Source organism: Passer domesticus, chromosome 7 (assembly GCF_036417665.1).
Source record: "Passer domesticus isolate bPasDom1 chromosome 7, bPasDom1.hap1, whole genome shotgun sequence".
Classification (NCBI taxonomy): Eukaryota; Metazoa; Chordata; class Aves; order Passeriformes; family Passeridae; genus Passer; species Passer domesticus.
This window is the reverse complement of record NC_087480.1, coordinates 56347722-56373296: the sequence shown is the minus strand read 5'-3', so window position 1 is coordinate 56373296 and position 25575 is coordinate 56347722. Positions and strand designations below refer to the sequence as shown.

Genomic DNA, 25575 nt, shown 5'->3' with positions numbered 1-25575 from the left:
GACAGTGTTCACTGGACATGAGCACACCATAAGTGGCTTCCTGTATGAAATTTGCCCATTTTTGATCAGATCATCAATCTTCTGACCAAAGACTAATTCCCAGTTCTGCAGAACTTGCTCCTGTACACGGGAAGAAGGAGAGGAGCTCTGTGTTCAGTGCCCTCTTCTGTTTCTCAAGATCAATAGAGCTGGTATTAAAAAAAAAAAATCAATTGATAATTTTTCTGTTTCTTTTATGCTCAGTAGGATGGGTTTAAGTAGGCAATGTTTTGATGTCCACCCTAGGAAAACAATCAACCAAACCAAAGATCCCACAAGACCCAGCATGTATGTCCAGTGTTGCCATTTTTATGTGGATGAAACCATTGCCTTCAGTGGTTTCTGGTTTGATGTGCTTCTCCTCAGAGCACGAGTGACCCAAAGCAGCTGGTATCTCACCAAAACCACATGTGTATGACTGCCCCAAACAAATCACACTGAGATTCCTGTTGCTACTGTTATAAAAAGTATTGTTTGACTGGTAAAATTGTTTAAAAACAGGTAGTAAAGTAGGACAACCAGCAGTATCAAGAAAATGCCATCCAGAGCAGGGCCTGGTTATGTGGCCCTGTGAAAAGATGAGGAAAAGAGCTTTGGGGTGGATGCTGCCTGGAAAGGGGATTGAGCTATGACCCAAGACTTCTTATTGTTGCTTCATTATGCTGTTTGTTCTTATCATATTTAGGGAACTAGAACTTTGTGAATAACCAGGAACGTGTTCATGAATCAATTCTTATTGTGTCAGGTTAAAAAGAAAAAGGCTTAGGCAGATTTTTTTGGGCCAAACTCTGATTAATAGGGAGTGCAGAAAAGTGGGGAGGGAGGTATAAACAACAGAGATTTGATGTAGCAAGACCCTAACTCTCCACTCCCTTGTCCCCAGGAAGGTGATTCTATCTCATACCTGTTATCTGACATGTCTACTGCCCAGTAGGTCTCTTGGAAATTATGATGTAATTTGAAAGTACAAACTAGCTGAGGATCTTCACAATGTTGGAAACTAATAATCAAAAAAAAAATGAAAAGAGGAGTAGAAAGAACAAGGCAGTTTTGCTATTTTTCTATAATTTCTATATAAGAAAGAGAAATCTTCTTACAAATATGTGCTAATAAAATAGCAGTAAGTCTGTCTGGTATCACATGGCAGAGCTGTGCATACCTTACTCCAACCCCAACAGCACAAGGACTGACTTAATTGCAGTTATTTTCACAGCATCAAGGTACCCCAAATATCTCTACAATTTCTTTTAGGAGAAACAGAAAGGTTTTATATTGGTCTGATTTCACTCATTTTTTATGACAAGCTACCTTTTACTGAACTCAGCAACTGTAACACAGTGACTCCTATTTAAGAAACATTGTGAGCTGTGTTTGTGTCCTCCTATTAATTTCTCTGTAACTGTAAGCTGAATTTCGGTTCAACATCTCCCCTCTGTCTCTTGCATTAACTTCTGTTTGCACTTACTCGCAAAGTTCCTCTTTTAAGGCAAGAAGGACTTATTCCTGAATAATTCAAAAGTGGGGAGTGTAAGAAGTGCTTGGATTAATCTGCGGAGGGTTTTGTGTGTTGACAATTTCACCTATAACTAACAGTCTCTTTCACCCACTCTGCTTAAAAGGTCTTGGCTCTTTTTTATTCTTTGTATTGACCTTGGGTTGGCAGAGAAAAGACCAGACTGCAGCTGAGAGCTCTGACCACAGGGCAGCCTAGGCCAGGACTAAGACAAACAAAATGGAGAAACTCTGATATTCACAAAAAACAACAGAAGAGTGGAAGTGGACACATTTTTTGGTAGTATAAAGGAATACAGTGAAACTTCTCACCCTGACACAGGAGGTAAAATGCCAAGTCAGGCAGGTCCATGTTAATTTTTCAAGGATGGCTCTTGTGAGGCCAATGGAAAATACATAAATTCTCTAGATCATTCTTTGAGGTTTGGGGTAAGCTGAAAGTTTCTTTTTTGGTGAGCTAAGAGCAATAGACTGAGATGAAACTCTTCCTTAGATCTTCCCACAGAGCAAGTTGCAGTTCACAGCTGCATTAGCACAGAGGACAGTGCAATAAGGTCTGCAGAGAAAACCTGTTTATGGGAGAGATCTCTCATAGTTATCTATCTTGGCATTTAACAGTGTCCATTTCTAGCTGGTCCTGTGGATTGAATGTTTCTTATTAATTGAAATCTCAAAATTGTGCATGTTCTCTTTTACTTTGCTCTTAATACTAAGTGGTTTGCCTGCTCACACTGTTTCATCCTCCAAGCTGAAGTGTGCAGTAAGTTGGGAGGTTTAAGATTAGGAGTCTGTTTGAAGTGAAACACCAATGCAATTCCATTTTACAAAGGCTGGATCTACATCAGTCCCTTAGTGCAAATCAGTATTTTCAAATCCTGCAGCATTGGGAAGCCTCCACTGTAGCAGAAACAGTGTCATTTCAAAAATAAATTCGTAGACAGAGGTGGTAGAATTCTTCTTGAATAGGAGCAAATAAATGAAAGATTGAGTGGAAAGTGCATGTGGGTGTTTGTAACTCACTGCAGAGTAGCCGTGCAAAGAATCACCATGAGCAGTAAGACAAGCTTTTTTAATACCCAAAAAGAAACAGTTTTCCCCTTAGGAAACTACGTTAGCATTGTGTTTTGTTAATTTTCTTTCTTAAGATCAGTTCGAAGTGAGGCACAATAAAACTTGGAGATTAAATGTTTGTTCTGCAGACTAAGTGCGAACTGTTTGAAGTAGAGGATAATTTTAGCATAGTCTGAAATAAGCATCTGTTGTCTCACGACATTGGTATCAGATGAGAACTGAAAATCAATTTCAGTTCTCGTTTTGTGTCTTTTGCCTTGTGTCAGTTTTTAGGTGAGATCTAGGATCACTTGGCTATGACTTACAAAATCTGACAGTCACCCAACTGACTTTTTAACTCTGTAGGTACTTTTGCTTGTTTAGTAAATAGCATATTTTTCTCTTTTTTTAGTATATTTTAAAAGTTTTTTTTCTTCTGTTTCTTTTTTTTTTTTGGTTGCTCACTTATATATTTTACTTTGTACTGCTTCCTCATTTCTGCCTTTCATCCTCTGTTTTATTGAATTTTGCAGGTTTTAATGAAAAAAACTTTTATGAATTTCTTCATTTCTACTTTTTAAATGAAATATCAATATCTGGCCTAACTTTTCTAAGTACTATTTTGTCCTTACAATGCAATACAGAAAAAAAACCCCCTGTAAGTCAGAAGCTTTTGAAGTGTTGTTCTTTTTATGCTTTTTTGCAGAATGCTTGTGTGTTGAATTATACTTGAAAGCTGTTCTTGTGTGTCAGTATAGTGCACGTTAATATTTCAGAGACTGAATATTCACTAATAATTATTCTGTGAATATGTAATGGAAATTCTTTCTATCAACTCAATTTTTATTGGTAGTATTAATTGTCAGTTTAAAATATTACACATTCTTAAGCTTTAGACAGGAATTATTTTTACATTTTTGATCTAATTTTGTTGGTATAAATTTTATACACTGAATTTGCATAACAAAGACTATCCTTTTGGTTCAGAGGAGAAGCTGTTAGTATGGATCTGTTTTATTCATTTATTCTCAAGGAAAAACCAGAGAGAGTAGCTGAATATGTAAATGAGCAGCTTGTGGTGCTATAACTTGTCAAATAACCATTGATGCAGTATAGCTGAGCAAACTGTTTCAGTGTGTGCATATACAGTAGGTATTTCTCTCCAAATTAATATTTGCATTTGAAATATGAGTGTAGTGCAAATACATGAGAAGTATATAATAATTAATAAACTTTTGTGCTTGGTGTTTACATATTATGTGCTCTGTATTTTAATTCTGAGTGTTATCTGTTTCTTTAATGATTTTGAATTAGTCTTGCAAATATATTGATTTAAAGGAATTTATTACTTAATTATTAAGGTTTGATAGGCATTTATGTCCTTGAATGTGGTTGGGTTTGGTGAGTAGTTAGTTGACCTTTCTTGAGGTTGCCATTTTGGTTTCACAGTCTTTATTGATTTCATGTAGCAAATTGTTATCTTTAATACATTATGAAAAAGTAAGAAAAGCTGTCTTGTTCTTCAAGGTTTTGGTGTCCCCTCAGAGATTTCTTTCCATGATGACTCTTTTTCAACCAGAAGGACTTTGGATCCATCCTTTGACTTTGGATGGTTCCACAGACAAAGAAAAAAAAAAAAAAAAGCTTCTCAGTCTTTTAAAAGTTCTTTCTCAATTCCTTGCATACTTTAGTTCTCCCATTTGTGAATCATTGCTAGCTTATTGTAATGCAGTTGGAATAGGATGAAAAAAAGTCTATTTTGCATTTTTTTCTTTGACTGCTTGGCAATTTAAGTGTAGTAAGCATTGCTAGAAAGTAATGTCTTGATACATTAGAAATTACTAGAAAGTTTAGTATTCATATCATAAATAGAAATATGCTCACACTATTAATTTCTCTACCCATGCTATCCATGTTATTCCACTGTTAAAATTATGACTTGCTGGACTTTTCTATTTAGTTATTTTTCTAGTGTAATGAGAAATGACACTGATCCAGAAAAAAAAAAAAGAATACTATATCATGAGGTTATGGTATTTTGGAGGGGTTCAATGTTGCAGCAGTGGTTCTGTGTTCTCAGGGAGTGGAGTGAGGGATTTGGAGCAGTGTTGATGCCAATCAAATGTAGCCTTATTCCCAAAATGCACTTTTTTTGCTCATTTTATAACATATTAAGACCTTGTAGCATCAGAATTCTAAGGCCAATCCTGCCTCAGAAATAGGAGGTAGTTCCCACAAAACTGTTGTTGCTCTCTGGAACTCATGTCCTGCCCTCCTCGTAGAGGCATTCCCGGAGTTTGAAGGTGGCAGAGGGAGGAGGAGAGGATGAGCTGTTCTCAGCAGCCCTTTGCTCTTCTGTTTTGGATCCTAGCTGGGAGTCAATGTCATTTTTCAGCTGCTTTTACCTCCCTGTCACCCTGCTCCCCTCTTCCTCCCCTCGTGCTGCTTTGAAGGCAGCCCCTGGGGTCAGTGCCAGCCTGGCTTGTGCAGGAGTTGAGCCACTGCTGGGAGGGAGCCTGGGAAGCAGTGCAGAAGCAGGAGCCAGGCAGACCTGTCAATGGCTTTTTTTTTTTCCCCTCCCTGAGTGTTAATTGTGGTCACAAGAGTTAAGTGTTGCTGTAAAATTAACATCTTGGTATTATGTATTTATTTTCCACCATGTAGCTTCAATGTCAAGTTTACCCAGCAGACAAGTCAAAACAAGATCATTTTTTTTTTCTAACTGCTGCTATGGCAAGTCTCAGCCTGGGATCTCAGAAAATCACAGTGTTCCTTCTAGTTAGCAGCTAATAGGAAACAATAAAGATTTAAGGTTCAGAATTTAATTGGCACTGATGCTGATGCAGGAAGAACAAACTGCACATGATTTACTCTTCTGAAGATTTATTGATTCTTTTTTGAAAGGAAAGCTCTGATGAAAGTGAAAAGAGGCAGTTAATTTGCAAGTATTTCTACACAGTTTTTATTCTGAAATGTGCATTTCTATCCTCCTCTATCCCTGCTTGGTAAAAATGCCTTAAGTCTTCTGAATCAGAGGCAGATACTGAAAAACAAAAGCGTAAGGTTGTAATTTCTACTGCTCATCTTGTTCATTTGGATGGCATTGCAGCTTTCTTACTGGTTAATTTTACATCTTTCCCAAGGCTAATGTCTCTCATACAATTGTGAGCATTTTTAAGATAATGTGACATTAGCATATCCTCAAAATCTCCATCCCATATTCTAGTCTTATAATGACCTATTTCCAAGGATCAAATCTGGAATATCAGTCTCAAAGATGTGGTGATAAAACCAGAAGCTTCCTGTTTTTCTGACATTACCTAGAAACAGGATTTTTTTTTCATCACTTACATAACTGAACTTTTGAATTTCAGTGAGTAACTGAGGGTTTTTCTTCAGGCATAGGTTGATTCCATGCTTGCAAAGTCTACAGCAAGGACAGGGATGTGTGGCAGAACTTAGAATTAATTCCTGCTTCTACAAAACCATGTTAGACTCCTTGTATTATCATCACTGCCAAAGCCACTGTACTTGAACTTCCATTTAATAGCTGATCTCTCAGTCCATACTTTCAAACAGTTTTGAAAATTTTGGAAAGGGGTGACTTATTTCCCTTTCAGTCTCATCTCTCCATTTTCTCCATAGCTTTGGTGACAGTTTAGTCCTTTCTCTTGCTCTGGAATTACAATTTAAAATGCCTGTCATTGTGACACCATGACCAGCAGCTCTTAGCTTCTTGTTGGCTTTCTGCCATCCTGTTTTCCTGCTGCTTGTCAGGAATTCGTTTTCATGACACATCTGCAGGCAAACCTTTCCTGGGACTTCTGACCCATTGGGCTTTAATAATGGCCTCTTATTTCAAGGGAAGAGAATTTTACAGAAACTATCTGAAATATGCAAAATCAATACAAGATGATGATACTTACCTCTAAAACAGAGTGTCCAAAAGCCTTTATTTTTGCATTGGAGAGTTTTAATGTTCCTGGGCTGGTTTTGCTGCTGGAGGAGGTCATTCTGTGCCAGATTCCTGTCTGTGTACATTGTAACTCAACTTTTTTGGTTCTAATTGAGTCAAAACTGCTGTTCTTGCATGTGTTACTTAAAAACACAAGTTTGCAACATAAATTCACCAAATTTGTTGTCATCAGTCATGCCTTCCATGTGACTGGATACATACATAGCTTTCTGACCCTTTTCTGATGGTTGGTGAGTAAATGCCAGCTCCCTGGCAGCATCACAAGCTCTTTATGAAATGTTTTTCAGTTGTTATTGATAGTATGTGTGCTTAAGCCTCTCATACCACAGTGTCATGGTGGTGATCACACTTTAATCAGTGATCACACTCCTGACTTCTCTCTTAGAAAGCATCTGGCCTGTCAGGAAATTATGACATTCTTATGCATCTGTGTGAGTGCCTAAGGGTTGTGTGTCCCATTGATTTGGAAAATTTCTAACGAGCAGCCTGGGAGGATATCTTCAAAACTGTCCAGGTTGTGGTTATTCAAGGCTGGTCATTTCCACATACAACAAAAAAAGTGCTAATAAATCTGTTCTAGTCCTTAAGTCTCTTTAGCCTGCCTGTTATATAGATTGATCTGTTGGATGTGCCTCTTATTAATTTTCTTCTAAGTATTCTCATGTAGATAATGAAGGAAGTGATTATGATTTCACTGTCCTGTTGAAACACTTTAGGTCCAGGCATATTCTCTGTGCAGGTGAGTGACCAGTGAAATCTCAGACCTTTCTTCAAGTTTCCAGCTTGAAGAAAAAGTCCAGTTATTGCTGGACTTGAACAGATTTTTCATCCCCATCTCAAATCGATGGTCCCATAGATGAATGTGGATGATTTCAGGGCTAGAGGATGCTTGCTTGTCGCCAGCAGGGGATGTTCATCCTAAAAGAGAAAAGTAGTCCTGGAAACTTCACAGGATACAGCTGAATGACCTGGTTTTTGGTAGAAGAGGATCCTTGTCTGTTGTGGAAACTTATTTCCAAGGTATAGTGGATTGTTGTCTGGATATTGGTGCAGAGCTCTCAGATGTCACTTAGTTACCCAATAAATCTGTCATCTCACCCTGTTAGCCATTAGTAGAAGCAAGGACCTTTGCTGCTTCAAGCAGCACCTCCCTGGTGCTGATAAATAACTGTTCTTCCTGGTCTGCTTCCTTTGTCATTGTTGCAGTGAGACAAGAAAATATCTGGGACTATGTGAAAGATAAAGACTCGGTGTAACTCTCTTGTTGCTATAACAGAATAATAAAAAGACTGTGTGGGAGCAATTCATTACTCTTTTCCTTTCAAGCACTTAAAAGAAAAACAGAGCTGAAAATATTTCTTTGGGAGATACTGAAATACCTCATTAGTTCTTTCCTTTTATTGGTTATTGAGGTGACAATTCTGTAACAGGAATGAACGTGAGGATGAATTTTGCTTTGATTTATAGGAATGTGTTAATTTGAGCTGAATAGATCTTTTCAGATCTTAATATTTGTTGTCTGTGAATCTTGTTTTGTAATACATAGTTTCTAGTTTTATTTTAGATAAAGGAATTCTGATGAAGACTATGTTAATTCTGTGCAGTATTGGAGGTGTTTTGGGGAAAATGAGCTGCTGAGATTCACAAATCTGTAATTTAACATTTTTTTTTCATTAAATGGAATAGTGTTTACTGCTTATTTAATATATATAGAATTGCATGTCAAGGTAAGACAGAAAAGTGTGGAGAAAATAATACATATGTTTAATTAAGTTAACCTTTATTCAAGTTTTTCCATTTCAGTGAGATGACAAGTTTGCACAATGGAATAGTGAAAATGGTCAGAATAGCTTTATATTAGCCCATTTTCTGCAGTGATCATTAAGTTTTGTGTTGTTCTGCAGCAAATGAATGGTGGGCTTTGTGACTGGAATCTGCAGAAGAGGTAAATCCTGTAGTTTGGTCAAACACTGATGAAATTGTATTTAGTTGTATTCAAGAAATAGTGACTCTTCCAAGAGCTTTTTGTGTTTCTAGGTCGCTCAGACCAGACTATTCATGAAGGTGGCTGCTGTTGAAGATACAGCAAATAAACTCCTTGCATTGAGAGAGACTCAGGTGTGCACTCCTCTTAGGGGAACAAGATAATGTAATTTTCTTTTAATATTTTGGAATTCTAAAGGAAAATGTGATTTCAGTATTGTAGACTTCAATACTGTAAACTATTTATATTTTTAATTTAGGTAGTCCAGGTCTGGAAGCCAGTCCAGTTCAGGAAAAATGCCTGAACCAGATGTTGCAGGACTGGGGCCTTAGCAGCACTTCCTTTCTTCATAAAAGTCTTGCTGTTTGTAAAGAAAAGTTCCTCACTTGAGAGGCTTCCAGATATTTTTTTGTCTTCAAATTAATCTATAGAGTTCACAGTTACTGTTTATTTTCCAGTAACACTTTCCCTTCATCTTCCCATGTCTGCACCTTTGTAGAACTTAGACTTCAGGTTTTCTGGTGTTGCTCTTGGCTTAGTGTGTTTATTTTAACTGTTCCTAATATTTTTCTGTTATCTGATAACCTGACAATTTGAACCTTACTAATTTGCTTTTCCCATCAACTTTTTGTATTCTACAAGTACATATGACTCATATATAATTGCTCAAGTACTGACTTGTTTGGGGAAAGGACTTAAAGGAAAGAAAGAAGAGCCAGAGAGAATGCAGATTGGGCTATTTAGCCAGGTTGCAGCTGCTTTTTTCAACTTAATTCTATTTTTTGAGGACGTGTGGTTAAACATTTTTAAATACAGTAAAAAGTAGTATTACTCAGGAAACCAAAACAAATTTGTATGGCTTCTTTTGATAGACATAAAAATCTATATTTGGATTGTACCTTTGCCTGACTTGTTAACTCAATGGAATTTCATCTCTGCTTCACTCACAGTCTTAGTGTTTTTAAATTTTTTAAACTGTGGTGCATATCAATGTTCACCTTATTGTGGAAGAGGAAAGCAGGGCTACAGTTGGCAAATACTATAGATGGCAAGAGTAAAGATTCTTGTCCCTCATTCAGAAAACTCATGGTATGTTTTCACCTGTACTGCCATTACTCTTACACTGAAACCTGTCAGTTAAAAGAGAGGTAGAGGTTTTAATATTTTTGTATGTTTTTAGTTCCTATGTTAAAAAACAGGAGCAAGTCTAATATCTGGTATTTGGTCATCCTCTTGCTTTATTTTTTAAACATTTGTTTATTAGAAACCTGTTTCATACTGACTTTGGATACAAATAAAAATCTAGCTTTTCTACAATGTAACAATAAACTTCTGAAAACTTTAAAATTGCTTCCAATGAAATTATATTTGGGACACAAGTTCTGGGAGGTAGTACTTTAAAATAATGTACTTTATAACTTTTCTTCTACATCATATAGAGGAAAAGATATCATTTTTAAACATGTTAAGTATGTTCTACATGAAAGATTTTCCTCTATCTTATTAAGTAAAGGAGGGGATTTTTTGGGTGGAAGATTCCATAGTTAAAGATGTAAACCAGCAATTTCTTGCTTCTATAGCACAACATAGTTCAGAGCTGAGATTAGAGAAACCCTGTAGAGTGGCTAATACTTGAGGGCATCCCCAACTAGAAAAGTATGTGAATTTAGGCATGGGAGGAAGGAAGGATCTGCTTTAAATTTAGTGTAGGGTCACTGAGTCTTAATGATAGATTAAACAAGGGAGGTGGAATAATGAATAGGGGTATGCAATGTGTAGCACTAATACCAGAAGTCCATGGTTTTCACTGGTTATTTAATGTCTTTTCCCATATGTTTCTGAATAGAGCAGGTTATGGCAGGGATGAGCTAAGGAATAGCTTTGTTAGTGAATTGCTAAATAGACTGAATTCTCTTTCTAAAAATGTATATGTGTAAGGAGAGCTGCTTGTTAATAGTGTAATCTGCACCTTACATGCATATACCTTAAATGTAGCAATGTTAGTAACTGTATTTGTAATTGATGTGTGTATGTTAATATTCTTAAAACCCACTGGGAAGGTTTGTCTGCAATTCTTTTCCACTGTCAAAGTGGAAATCAATTTCAAATTACTTCTGAATATTGTCATATGATATAAAAACCTCTAAAGAAGTTTTGGTTTGGTGGACACAATGATGAAATGGAGGAAATACCCAGAAATGTTTTTGTTAGTAGAAATTTGACTGAGAGCTCAGTGAACGTTGTTTTATAGTTTAACTTGTATTGAGAATAACATGAATAGATATCTATTCAAATACAACCACATCAAAGAATTTATTAAATTGATAGTTACAGTGACTGAGAAAAGATGACACAGTTTACTTTAGAGCTGACTTGCTACAGAGCTTTCACTGTCAAATACCTGATACCAAAACTGAAGTGAACCAAGCAAGTCAGCACTTGAGTTATTGATGGGTTTCTGGAGGGCCCATCTTCTCTTTTTCTGGTGGTAATACCAGAGAGTCTTCAGAGAAAATGCACATTGCATTGAATTTTTGCTTTGGGAAATTAATGTAATGCACAAGACATTTTATATCCGTGGCTCATCTTCCTTTTTATATGCACCTTGTGTGCTGGCCCTAGCAATAAAATAGGAATAAAAGGGCTGCAGGGTGAGTCTGCCCATGTCTCCTTACTAAGCAGCAGGTTTGCTGTGACCTTTAAGTGTAAAAGTGGAGGGAAGAGAGAAGTAAAACACTGAAGTTAGAGGTATTGGAGAATTTCTGTATGTGAAAGTGCTTCCCAGCTCTCTGCATGATCATGTACTTTGCTTCTCAAAGTGGATAGATTGAACTATTTTTCATATAATGTGCAAATTTTAAAATACTTTATAATTATTGACCAATTAAAAAAATTGAAATAGATTTTATGTTGTCTCTAGGAGAAAGAAAATATGGCCTCTCCCAAAAGTTTATTTTATTGATTGTCTAGAGAACAAGAAAAAAACAGATGAGAAAATACTGGTTTTGTGATGTTCTCTTTCTTACACCAAAATGGGTAGGCTTATCACTTAAAATAAAGATTGCGCTGAAGCAAATATGATTTATGCATTTTTTAAGACAGAAACTGAATCAGTTTCTATTTAGAAATGTAGTTGGGTAGGAGTGGAAGATACTGTTAATCAGTGAAGTGTGTTCAGGAGTGTATTTCTTGGAGTCATAATCTGAGATTTGGGGGAGGTGATGGGATTCCTTCTCTCATTGAACCAAAGTGAGAAGAAACTTTTAAGTGGGAGTTTTTTGGTTGGGATTTGGTTTTTTCCCTCTTTCCCCCAACATGTATCTAAATGATGCTCTTTACTATGATTAAACACTAACTTCCATTCTTCTCCCTACTAGTTCCTAAAATGACCATTTGTTCTACCATTCATTGGTTTTGAAACCCCTGAATATTCTCAAGTAGGGAAGTGACCAAAGACCAATTTATGGATTTATTATGCTTGGGCTATTGCAGACCAGTTACTTGTTAAAGATAAGGATTTTGGACTGGAAATATATTTTATTTTGTTCTGAACGTGACAGCTGTGAAAATTTAACAGATTTTCTTTCCTCTGCAAGAGCTACATTGACTCTCTCTTTTATTCCCAGTGATGATTCAGACCCTAGAAATGATCTTTAATGTCCTTTTGAGTGGGAGCCTGACTGTGTCACTGTGCTGTAACTGAATATATGCACAAGTGATGTGGACAGGGTGGGACCAGCCCCCCCAGGCACGGAGACTTTGCCTTACTTCCCAGCTTTAGTACATATTTTATCATTACCCAGTGGAGTCAGTATCTTCTGGTAAGTCTGAGAGATATCAGGATGGACAGAATGTGTATTTAACAGTTGAAATTGTGTTTTCATACCAATTTTGAATAGCTTGGATCAAAGTTAATGATCTTGGCACATATTTAACTTCATGATCAGGAATTGTCAAGGTATTGGCAATCTGTGGACATTTCAGGACATAAAATCAACTGGAATTGGGATCTTGGGGGTAAAAATATTAGAAACTGTATTTACCCTTCATGTTGCACCTGAATATTTGCCTGTTGATGGTGATGTGGTGGTGGATGCCTGAGGAGAAGGTGCCTGTTGTCTTTCATCATGTGCACAGAGGTCAGGTACTAGTTGGCTCACTTAGGTAGCTAATAAGTGGCTGAAATGGCCATTCCTACTGAATGGAGAAACAAGCTAGGACTTCAAAATGTGTCTTTTCTGTGTCAGTGCATGTCAAACAATCAAACAAGCAAACAAACTTCAGGTATTATCAGCATTTTTATTTTGTTAATAGAAGTGTTTAAGGCGTTTTCAAATAAATTTGTAAAATTGTTTTGGCAGTAAGTCTTTGTTGTTTGATCTCTTTTAACCCTAATCACATCTTCCTTTCAATCTCTAATGTCACAGCTAGCTCACACTCTTAATTCTTTCATACCCATTTCAAACTCATGCTTGTGTGCTGCTAAAATGATTTTTTTAAAATACTCATGTCTCTTGCCCCAATTTCTTAAGAATGTGTTTTCCCTTCTCCTTCTATAGGAATTTGTTTCTTCTTTTACCCTTCTATTAAAAAAATCAAAGGGTCATGCAGTTTAAAGTTCAGAGGGGATTATCACAATTAGGTCTCCTAGGCACTACAAGCAATGAATAATAATAATTATGTGAGCTGAACCTTTGCACAGTGCAGGCCATATAGCAGCACCCTGGAACTTCAGCATCAAGTTCAGAAGATTGTACCTTGCATTTAGCAATAATGCTGCCCTGGAAGGATAGCTGATTTTAGGGATTCAAAGGTGGAGATCAGCAAAGGGGTTTCTTTATTTTACAGAATTAAAACGTGCATGTATGCTGTCAGAAAACTGAGGCATTGAGAACTAAACCCACATTTTAGAGACAGCCAGACAGCTGTATATAGAATTTTACTATAGTGTATAATATAACATTGAATATACTTAACATTTGCCACCTTAACATCAGCCCATGAAAAGGCTGATCCAAAGCAGTGGCAAAAGTAGCATCTGGTAGCTTGAAGAGAGCTCAGATTAATTCTCAAAATGGTCTGGACAGGAAGCTGAGATTGGACAAATATCTTGCTAAGTATTTGAGGGAATATCTCATGCTTGGGGCACCCATGTGTTCAGGTTATGTTTAAGTATGTACATACACACACACACACACACACATATATATATACATACACACATATATGTGTATTGCATGAGGCAATCAGAAGTTCACACATCAGAAGATTCAGTAAAGTTTAGCTGTAGCCTTTCTTTTATTTTGTTTCAAAATTTGCAGGTTTTAAACCAAAATTATACTAGTATTGCCTAATGAGCCATTTTATTGTAGGTTGTAATGGTGAGATACATACTTGGCACAGATCCATTAAAAAAGGTCATATTACATCCAAGATGGATTGGTTTAAAGTAGGATTAAAATATGAGCTCAAATTAATGAAACAGGAGATAATGAAGTATGAATAATTGTGAAATCTATGAAAATAATTTATTCACAATATTATTTCTAGTGCTGAAAGGAAGCTGCCAAACACTTCTTTGCAAAAACCTATAAAGTGTAATGAAGCTTATTACACTTAATGAATTTTTAAATAACCTGGTCATTTCCAAACTGGATGAACTTCTGATAACTCCTGGTTGACAAAAATGTCCAAAATTTTCTGAATAAGTGTTACAGCTCAGAAATACAGTTGCTGAGTGAGACTGTGAAGTGAGTAGGTGGTGTCATGGAAGGTGTGTCACAGCTGTAGGGCAAGAGGACAGAGCACTAAAGAAAAACCAGTTTATTTTCTGAATTTAGGACATTTAAAGTTTGCCAGATCTGAGTTAATTGGAACAATTTCACCTAGCTTTTTAATGAAGATAAAAGTATTTACTGAGTGCTACAGTACAAGGCAACTCATTTTTGACACAGTTTAAACTGTATTTGTTTGGCTTCAAGCACTGTTCCATGCACTTTATGGATGCATTAGTGGCATTTCTGTACATGAAATATGTTTAATTTTAGGAAAATGGTACACAAAAACTTGGCATAAAATTTCCTATTGGTTTTGTGTGTGTGTGTTTTGCTCACTGATGAATTCTGCTTTGTGTGTGGCTGATGTACAATGGACATTCAGGTTCTCTTCAGGCCCTTTGGGAAGGCCTGAAATTGCATATTGCTTTTAATTTAAAAAGAAACAGTCCTGAGAGGGAAGAGAATTCTACTTTCATGAGCTATGTATGTTTTGGTGCTTTTATTTGTTTCTGTTTCACTTGTCATAATAGAATAAGCAAGTAATGTAATTTGGACATTGAATTAAAATAAGTTATGTTAGAATAGAATACATTTCTATTCTGCATTAAACAAGAAACAAGGTTTCTAAGCTTTAGCCTACTAAGTAGGAAAAGTTAATAAATACAGACCTGAATATTTTCAGAGACATTAAAAGCAAAAATAGTAATTTAAAGGAAGAGATATGGAATAAAAAATTAATTAGAAAATGTATTTTAGTAAAACACACAGTGGAGCTCCTGTGGATTTTATAAAAGTGCTGAATCATGACTGACTTTTGGCTGATAGGCTTGGGCAGGTGATGGGTTTTTTTGCATTCATTATAGATTTTAAATATTTACATTGGAAGTGTATTTTTTTCCTTTAGATTACAACAGAATGAATTGAATATGTGTTAATGTAAATAGCATAGTGAGTCTTCCTTAGAGACTTTCAGTGGTATAAAATTTGTGAGAAGCAGATGCTGTTATTTAAAAATAGCCCAATCCTGACATCTTAATTCATTAATTGGAAGCATTCTGTAATTTAAACTTCAGTCAGCTGCTAGAAGGAGAGGCAGGTTATAATTTTATAATTTGATGTCTTTAGAATTGCAGTATTATTTCTAAAGTAAAACTTACACTAAAATTAAAATTTGATAATTTAAATAGCCTTTGGTTTTTTTATGTTGTAATATAGTTTGTTGTATTATATATTGGAAAGATAAGAACACAAGCAAGATTGTGAGTGGAGCTGACTTAGAACCTTTCCCTTAAATGAGTCTTGGGTAGAGTAACCTGGGAGTTCTGGTTTGGGTGTTAGTGGTGGCTCACACAGTGCACTGCTTTAGTATATGTGAACATATCCTACCTGTGGGGAGCTGGCTAAAAATTACTTTTAAAGTTAAGAAATTCATTTTCTCCTTTGGCTCGTGATGTCCTCTTCCTGATAAAATGCAAAATCCTTTTTCTCTGCTGTGAGAACATTTGAAATATGGATTACTTGTTTTGGTTTGTCATTTTCCATCCTAACTTCTCCAGTTTGTGTCTTGTGTTTTTCTGTTACTGTGGACCAAATCTATTGCAGTAGGTTGTGGCAGAGGTGTTGATTCAGAAATTCCTTCTCTCTAGTTTTGCATCTCTGCATTTTCAATAATTCTTGTTAGTCCACAATTAAATAAAATCACCCTTTTATCCAACCAATTTTTGTTCATAGCTGCTGATAACATCACTATCTTTTCAAATTCACCATAATATCACCTTTGATGCTTCTCCCTGCTTAGAAACTTGGTTGATTCTGCCCCTGCTTCCCATCTATTCCTGCCAGATTCCCAGTGCTCTTTTCTGTCTGTTGGAATTTTGCCTGGCAGAGATGTTAAAGGCTTTAATTTATAATCTTCAAGCCTATCACTTCAGCTGAGTTTCCCTCCTTTCTTTCCACCAGAACGCATCTGCTTACTTTGGAGTTCTTCCTGGCACTGCCCCATCCATATCATTGCTGTCCCCTAAAAATTTAGCTTACTTGTCTTGACTTCTTCTCTGTTACAATGTCAAAGTCAAGATTTCTGCTGTACCATCAGTGCCCCATGCAACCTTGGACTGCCTGCATCTGATCTCATTTCCCTGCGTCCCCCAACTCACATTCCACATTCCTCACAGTCCTCTGACTTTATTGCTCCTTTTGTCTGCCTTTCATGCACTCATTTTTGCACTGTCTTTCATGCTGCCTATGTGCCTGGAACAGTCTTTAGCATCTCAGCCAATTTACAGCTTTGCATAAATTCTATTTAATAATAAGACTAACAAAAGTTCATTATGTACATTATTTCACTTAACTTTGTACCTGCATAAGCTGAAAACAGCCTGAGGGCAACTACTGTTAAACTTTGTTGTGATTTGTTGTGATTCAAAGATACAGATTCAGGCATGACAGTTCTTTGATGATTCAGCATAAATTTAATTTTTTTAATCATTCAGGAAGTGTTAAGTCTTTGTTTTCTGAGAGTAGGTATCAGATTTTTCTAATTCAGAAATGAGAAAATAGCTACTTATTCCTGCTGAGTGCAATCACCAGAAGGTCCTTGTCATCACAGTACCTGGTACGGACTTTTTGCCCTGTGGTACATTTTCCTTCACTTTATCCTTACTAATATGAATGTGGCAGGACTTTGAATGTTGGACTAGCTTCATATCTGCAAACAAAGTGTATCTTTTGTGTTTAACCTTAATTTCAAAGCAACATGTTCATCTGTTTAAAGAAACCAGTGAAAGATGGGAAGGTAACATTCTGCCTCTGTCTGGGAAGTTCTCTGAGTATGTTGGCTACTTTGACATACGTGTTTTCTTAAAATATTAGAAGTTTTTTAATATTTTAACTCCCTTCTAAAACTAGAGGAAATGAACTGAAGGTAAAACTTCACGTGGTTTCCCAGCAAGGCAGGGCATTCTGCAGGAATTATACATCATTTTCCAAGTAAGACTGCATCTGCAGAAATATATGAGCTATTTTTTTCTTTTTTTTTTCTTTTTTTTGTTTAAATGGTTGTATTGATACTGTTTACAGCTGAGTAGTGAAACCAAATAGATGTGCCTTTAATTTGTTTTTAAATGATCTCTTATATTCTGGAGATGATAATCTGAAGGGTGGCTGCCATAGTAATGTGCCAGTCACCATGGCATCTGAGCTTTATGAAAAGACATTCTGGGCTGCACAAAGACAATGCCACCAATTTGTATTTCAATCTGATCAAAAGTGCAGGACCAAAAAGTTTGCCAATAAATGTAGCTCAGTGGATGGCACTGCAGTTTAGAGTTTGCTTTACACAGTAAAGATTTTGGTCCTCCTCTCAATACCAAGTGAATTTATCAGTAAAATCCTTAACACAGACCTTGTCCATTTACTGGGCTAACTTTTTTCAGTTGCATGAAGAGTGTGGCTGTAGATTTTTATTGGCCCAGTGTAGGAGCAGTTCACAGTTCTGCTTTATAGAAATCTTTAGAACTTTTCCCTCTCCATGGAGTTTTTCACTTTAAACTGAAATTAGGTCAGTTAATGAAGAAAAGGGGTTTTCTATACTCAATTGGTAAATATTATAATATCTCAAACATTTTGCAGTCTGCTTTCATAAATTAGGTCAGTTAATGAAGAAAAGGGGTTTTCTGTACTCAACTGGTAAATATTCTAATCTCTCAAACATTTTACAGCCTGCTTTCGTAACAGTGTTCTAATTATCAAAGAAACCAAAAATAAAATCATTATTTAAAAGCAAGCTTATTTTATCTTAAATAATTGATTGTGGCTTGTTGTTTGAAAGAGGACTACTTTGGCATGAATTCCAAATCCAGTTATGATCTTAACTCAAGCAGTTTGTTTAATCAAACATTACTCTAATCAGTCTTACATGGTCCCCTACCCAGCCAGGCCTGCCTAGAACAACTGGTTTATTCTGCGACGAGTTGCTCAACAGATGTCATTCTGGTAGAATAATGCAGCAGAATACTTGTGCCTTGGCTAAAATTACTTCAACTTTGATCACTTTTGTCCAGCACATCAGTCTGGCATTGTGCTTTATACCAACATAACACTTTACCCCGAGCATGCCTTTCAAGCTTAGAATAGCAGAGGAATGTTATTGAATTCAGTGCAGTTACAGATGAGTTAATGAAAGAAGGGAAATACTGTTTTTTTCATAATGCCTTTCTGTTGTGCTTTGGAATTAAAAGGGAATTTGAGGAATGTGACTTCCGAGTTATTTATTTTTACTTCTGAAGGCTTTTTGAAAACAATATTATGTAGTCCTATTGACCCCATGTTTCTGTAAATAAGTTTCACTTGTTATTTTAAAATAGTGCACTTTAGAGTTTTATATTGTGAAAATAATACTATTTCTGGTGTGTAGCTGGAAAATAAATATTTCACAGGGACAGTTTATCCTGGTTTTTAATGCCAGAAAATGAAACTAGCAAGAACTGTGTCCTTGTGATCACACAGGTCAGGATTGTTACATTTTGGGTTGTTGTGGGGTAGTAGGAAGCAACATTTCTTTACAAAGCCAGCAAAGAAACTCTGAGGAAGCACTAAAGTGAAATGCACTTGAATTGCTATTAGATACTTCAGTATTCTGTGTCTTAAAAGACTCAAAGTTCTTGTTTCAATTTTTTTAGTTAAAATATAGTTGTAATTTTTTTAAATTGAAGCATAGTTCCTAGGTCAGTCTCCCTGCAAAAACTCCTGAACAAAACTAATATTAACATAAAGGTTATCATGTGTGCATGTAATTTACCAGTTTTAGAAAAAAATTGAGAGATATCTTAATGATTCTAAAACACTGAACTGTGCAGAATATTTATATTGAGAAAGCTTTAAACTGATGGTATTGAAATTTTTATCTGCATAGCCTATGTATGAAATCTGTCCAGAAATGAGACAGTGCTTCACAGTTTTTCATAAGGAGCATGAAATAACTGCTAGCACTGAAAATAATGAGAAAAAACAACAATAATTGAAGGGAAGATTTGAAAATACAGTAAGAGCACCTGTACTTTGTGTTGGATCTCAATATGTCCTCAGTTGTTTTCAGTTGTGGGTATTTTCTGACAAGCTTGTGACTGTGCCGTTAAGAATTTTTTGAAGAATGTGGCCCAAATCAACATTTGTGAGGAAGACTCTGTGTGAAAATCCCTGCCTTGTCGTCACCGTCGTTAGGATATTTACAGTGGTTAGAACAATTGTTTCACTGTTTACTGTCTGCACACATATTCTTCATCCATTTAGTGTTGTGCAGAATTTAAAAGAAAGGGTCCATGGAGCATTTGTGTCTAAAGATGATCCAGGGAAAGAGTTTTGGTGTTATTTCATTATGCAAAAATATTTTTAGATGAAAATCTATTGCCAGATGCTTCATATATCCTGTACCAAAAATAAATGACAAATTTTAGAGGGACCATACATGCTTTCCATATGTTTTTATTACTTTACCATGGAGTCAAACCTCAACTGTGCTTCAGTGCTGAAGACATGTCAAGTACTGATTAATAGGTAGGATAAATGATATAAAAAACCTCTCTTACTGTATTATCTTCCTGAGAATGGTACTGTAGAATCATCTTTCTTTCATTTATTACTGGAATATGAAACCTTTATCTAAATGGATTATGTTAGCATTTATAATTTTGGAAAATTTTAGCTTTCTTTCTGATTGTTGCAAACTATTTTTCTGTTCAGAAAAGTTGTTAACTCAGGGGAAGTGCACTAGACTGCAGACAGGGTGCTAGCTCAAAGATCTTTTCCTGCTGACAGCTGTAATATAATAAATCTAATTCCTTTCAGTTCATGGAAATTTGAGTAATTCTCATAGCAGAAGTTAGAACACAATTAATTGCTGTTTGTTTCCTGTTGACAAGTGAACAAGTGAAAATCTAAAGGCATCAAAAGACAGTTTCTGGAGTAGCCTTGTCATTTGCTTTAAGTCAAATATCCATCTGCCTTAATATCTTTTGGTTTAATGGGTTCTTGTGTTTGTTAGTGTTGGACTGTGCAGCCTTCTTGGAGCTGAGACCAGGATGCAGAATTGAGACTTGCCCAGATATTTTGGCTAGAGAATGATCATACAAAATAATATTTAAAAGTATCAAAGCTTCTTTTTATCTCTTTGAGAATGTTTTTCTGGATGCAATATAGGTTGTTGGAGTCTGTCTAGACCTTTGAAAATGTGGGAGGACCTTGTATTCTCATATAGGGATTTTATGAAAGGCAAACCAAAAATAAACCAGCTTAGATGGGGCTCTGAGCAAGATCTTGTAGTGGAAGATGTCTCTGCCCAGGGCAGGAGTTTGAAATGAGAGGATCTTTAAAGTTCCTTCCACCACAGACCATTCTCGGATTCCTGTGAAAAGCCACCATGGCTTACTGGAATATTTTATTGCTCACAGCTGTGGTCCTGCTGGGCAATATTTACAATGTTTGTGCAGTCATTGTGTTCAGGTGTAAGACATTATTCAGAATTTAAGATACCACTCTCCATGTAAGTACCAAAATACTTCTTTCTGTGATTTAAATAATTGTTTATCACAAATTCTCTGATAAAACTTGCCCGCTTTTATATCTGTGGTGATGTTTTCATGGAAAGAGTTTTATAATTCTTGTATTTTGTTGTATTCTTTCTTTATTAAAAATTTTCAATTATTTCTTCTTTTTCCCCCCTTCCTTCCTTCTGTTAACCATGATGTGAGATAATTAAGAGTAAACTTCTAATTTAATAGCATGAGAAAAGAGTTGATGTAAAAATCTATTACTTAGCATTTTGTTTAAAAATATCTGAAATGTGTTGTCTTAATTGAAAATGTGCTTATTAATTTTTTCAGGTTTAATATACTAATTTTTATTTTTGGATCTCATTTAAGAAACTTATGCAAAACTCATTGTATTTCTCATTTGATAGGCTTTTGCTTTTGGCTGTGTAAACCTGCTGACCATATTTGAATTTATGAGCATTGGAAGAACCAGTTTTACGATAACCAGGAAAAATAAAAAGCTTGGTTCTGTGATGAAAACAAAGCCCTTTGGCTGCCTTTTTTAGAGCAAGTTCTGATTTATTTTTATTTTTTTCCAGGTGAAGCGGAATGTGTATGACCTGACCAGTATCCCTGTCCGTCACCAGCTGTGGGAGGGCTGGCCTTCTTCTGCCACAGATGACTCGGTGAGTTCCTTGCTTCCCACCTTATTCCTGCCTAGACAAGGCTGATTTTACATGGATTTTTGATTGGAATCACTCAGTAGCATTTAGTGTCCCTTATGCAGTGCTTTAACATCACACACATTCAGAGTTCTGGTGTGGAACATACGAATGCTCAAGGTCTGGATGCCTGCAGCTCAGGGAAATGATTCCTGTCTATCAGACTCAGTGCATGTTTCATGTTTCATTTCAGCCATTCTAGACTGGAGCAAGGCTGCACAGCGTTTTGGAAGTTGAAATCTGTTGGGTGATTGAACTTCAGGCAGAAAGCCCTGATTTTTATAAGCTCTGAGTGCACATCTAGGTGTTTTTTAGTACATTAGCTCACCCAGTTTGTGCTCAAGCCTCTGCCTGGCTTCAGAGCAGGAGTTGTTCCTGCTGAAATCAGTGAGGGGTCACCACCAGTGACAGAATCCACTGACTCAGGATTGCCCGCAAATTCATGAAATTGTGGGACTTACCTGCAATATCCCATTAAATATCAGACTTGCTTCCTTGCATGGTCATCCTTACAATGTGTTTTACACCATGTCTTTCAGTTTCCTTCTGCTAGTATGTTCCCAGTGCCAGTTAGTGAGGTCTGCCTTTCTTTTGAGAAAAATCCAACCAATCCACTAAAAAAATGCCTGGAAGGGTGAAATAATTATGTAGTTTTGTTGTACGTAGATTTTGTGATCTGAGAAAAATGTCGAAAAATCAAGTTTTTTATTGAACTGGATCATTCTACGAAGTGAAAATGGATTTGGAGTTTGGTTTCTTTCATATTGCCATTATCTGCCATGCATTACTTCCCTGTCCATTTCTGCTCTCTTCTTGTAAAGGGAGAATTGCTGTTTGAATATGACTGCTCCTTTCTTTGCTCTGGGAAAAGGATTTATACCAATTAAAAAAAAAAAAAAAAACAACAAAAGGCAAAAGCTGTCTGAATTTCCACTGTACTTGAAAAATGTATCTGTGGTGTTTGCAGAAACAGTATTTAAGTTTGAGAAAGGTGGGTAAATCTCAGTCCATGTATTCAAGGGCATATCTGAGCTGATAGATGTAAGGTCTGAAATAACAGAATGGTGTCATGTGGTAATTACAGGCTTTGAAATGTGGATCCATTTTAGCATTTTATTAGTTTACATTAGCCCAAAAAAGAATTGGAAACTCAACACTTCTAATCTGTTTTCCCACAGCTGTTAGGTTTTCATATATTTTCCCCTCCCTTTCTTCTGAGTAGGATACCTCACATATGTAAAACTCATGAATCTGCTTTAAGTCTTTTTTTACAAGTGACATTGTTGCAGGTGAATTTTTTCCCTTTTCATCTTTAATGAAATTGGTGAATGTTGAGTCATCTGCTCTGAAGCAGACGAGTCCTCAAAGCTCACTGCTCGAATCTGGTGGTGCTGCAAGTTGTCAGCTGTGTAAACAGACTGGAGTGTGTTGCCAACAAAAATACAATTAATTTCTGTCTAAAATTAGAGGCTGTAGCTTACTATTTATAAAGATTTAATGATAGCAATGACTATCTATGCTCCTGTGATCTGAACTTTTTTTTTCTCCCAAATTAGAAATATTCAGTAATAATTACTTGAGTAATTAATGATGATCTCTTGAGTTCAGTGGCAAATTTTTAAGATCACATTTTTCCATCATGAGTTTTTAATTTGCTGTCTTGTAAGGTACCCCATTGCAATTAAGGAGTTAAAGAAAGACTTGATTAAAATACTTTTTCATTTGCATGTTATGCAGCATAAGAAATACTTTGTAATACCACAGGAGGTTTTTTCAGTGCAGTTCTCGTTAACCTTTGGCTTAGCAAACAGGACAACTAAATAGACTTGGCATAATTGGATTCCTGTATCATCTTGAGTCTCTTATGAACCTGCCAGACTACAGTCTTCTGACATTACCAGGAAATTTAGTGGAGTCAATAGTAATTTAAAACATTGTTGCTTCATCTCCCTTCAGAGTTAAGATATGTTCTCTGCTTGTACTACCTAATGGAATATGGGATACTGTATGAATTGTCAATAACTCTTTCAGATCTTTCTCACACTTTCACCAGGGGAATGGGTATCAAAACCTCCCCATGCAGGAGAATGTTTTTGTGCTGTGACACTTTGATTGTGGGAAACAAGGCGTACACAGGCCGTGCAAATCTCATTTCACCGTTCAGCAAGGACAAGTTTTAGCTTTTATTGAGCCTGAATAACTTTAATGCCACAAATTATATCTGTTCTGCTCATTAAAGTTCAAGGTAAATGGATGAGTTTTAACTCATTCTCTTTTTTTTTTTTAATGGATTTACGTAAGTAAAACTTAAATATATTCAAAATGTTAACTTATCTATTTTCGAGCATATAGAATCAAGTGATACAGTGAAGTCTTGAAAATAATCCTAGAAAATAAGAAGCCATAATTTTAATTTACTTTAAATACATTCACAGTATGTTCTCAATTTTTATTTTGGATTTTGTAACAATCTTAGCATTGCAGAGTTTGAAAGATGAGAGCATGCCAGAATAATTTAGTAAAATTTCTAAAATTTATTCCTTTTTTTTTTTCTCTATTGGCCAAACTTCTAGACTTCCACTGGTAATTACCACTAGAGTCAAGTAGAATGAGCAATTTTTAAATATGTGATCATCACTGTAAAAAAAAAATAGATCAGCTGTAGGTGATGTTTTAGTTACAGGTTTTACATGGAAGCATTGTGATTTTATTTATGTGTGTGGGTGACTTTTTGGGTGTCAGTTTTACATGTATACATTAGAGGTAAAACTCCTTTTCCCCCATGAGGTCACTGGGTATTGGTATATTTCAGTAGAATGAGTTGTTGTCTGTGATGTTTCAGTGGTTTTTTGGTAGCATAGAACAACACCCAGTAGAGGAAGAAGGATTCAGGTTGTTTTCTTACTGCTTTTTGTTGTTGGTATTTAAGCTACAGGTTTTTTTCTTAATTGGTTCATTGTTTTAAGTCATTTCAGCACAGCAGTGAGGAAATCCTGCCTCATTGCCTCAGTGAGTTTGTCAAAGCGGAACATATTTCTGCATCAAAAAGATCTAGAAGTTCTAGGTTGAGGTTTGAGGAGGGGAAAGGGGAGAGAGGCAAAGCCAGAAGATAAGTGTCTGGTGTTGTAACTGTGCCATGGCACACGGATCCCATCCAGGGGAGCTCAGCATCCAACCTCCCTCCTCCTGCTGCCGGGAGCGCTCTGTTCCCACAGCGCTGCGGTTGGTGGAGACCTTAAATTCTCATTTACCATCAGGTAACTCCACTGCTCCGTGGTGGAGGTGAGCCACTGGACACTTGCTTGGGCAGCAGTAGGTGCACACTGAAAGGTTTTCAGCTGTGGTGCTGAGCAGTCACATTTCAGGCAGGAAAAATGTGTTGCCACTGACACGTCGAGGGTCTGCATCATCCCTTGGGAACACAACCACCTTTATCCCCTGTGAGCAGGACCACTTTCTGTGGTGGCTGGAGCAGATGTGGTTGACATTCCTTAGCTGAATTTATAGAGAATTCTGGGCTGTAAAAAAAAATCTCAAACGCTTATGGATGGTCTAATTAGCATTGCTGTTATATTTAGCTATTTCATTGCTAAATACTAAGCATGGCATCTGCACAAATAGAAATTAAGAATGCTGGTAAATAAGGTTCTTGAACAAAGTGAAACCATTTATGACACTTTTTGGCTGATCTCCAGGTTTTTGAAGAGGTTGAGTATTAAGCATCTGAGTAATTAGTATTTGGGAGTATATATTTCTTTCCCTTTCCAGGTCTTAACAGTTCTTAACAGAAAGTTCATTACCACATGCTGTCATTGTGATATGAAAACAAGTTGTGAGGTTTACATTTGCTGGCTGTTTAATTGTAATGGATGCCATGTCTGCATTTGCTGCATCATTTGGAGTCTTCCCTCTGGAACTGATTGAGTAAAGAATGAATAGTCCTGACAGAGCAAATGCCTACTAATCAGAAGTGTAAAATTTGCTATAT

General features: G+C 36.3%; 1 protein-coding gene across 1 annotated transcript in view; it reads left to right on the top strand.

The window, feature by feature from the left end:
• The window catches only part of FAF1 (Fas associated factor 1), a 149381-nt gene that overhangs the window by 56578 nt on the left and 67228 nt on the right, over nucleotides 1-25575 (top strand). Inside the window, exon 8 of the mRNA XM_064428824.1 lies at nucleotides 21465-21551. Within this exon, the coding sequence (XP_064284894.1) occupies nucleotides 21465-21551 (87 nt within the window). The remainder of the gene's footprint in view (nucleotides 1-21464; nucleotides 21552-25575) is intronic.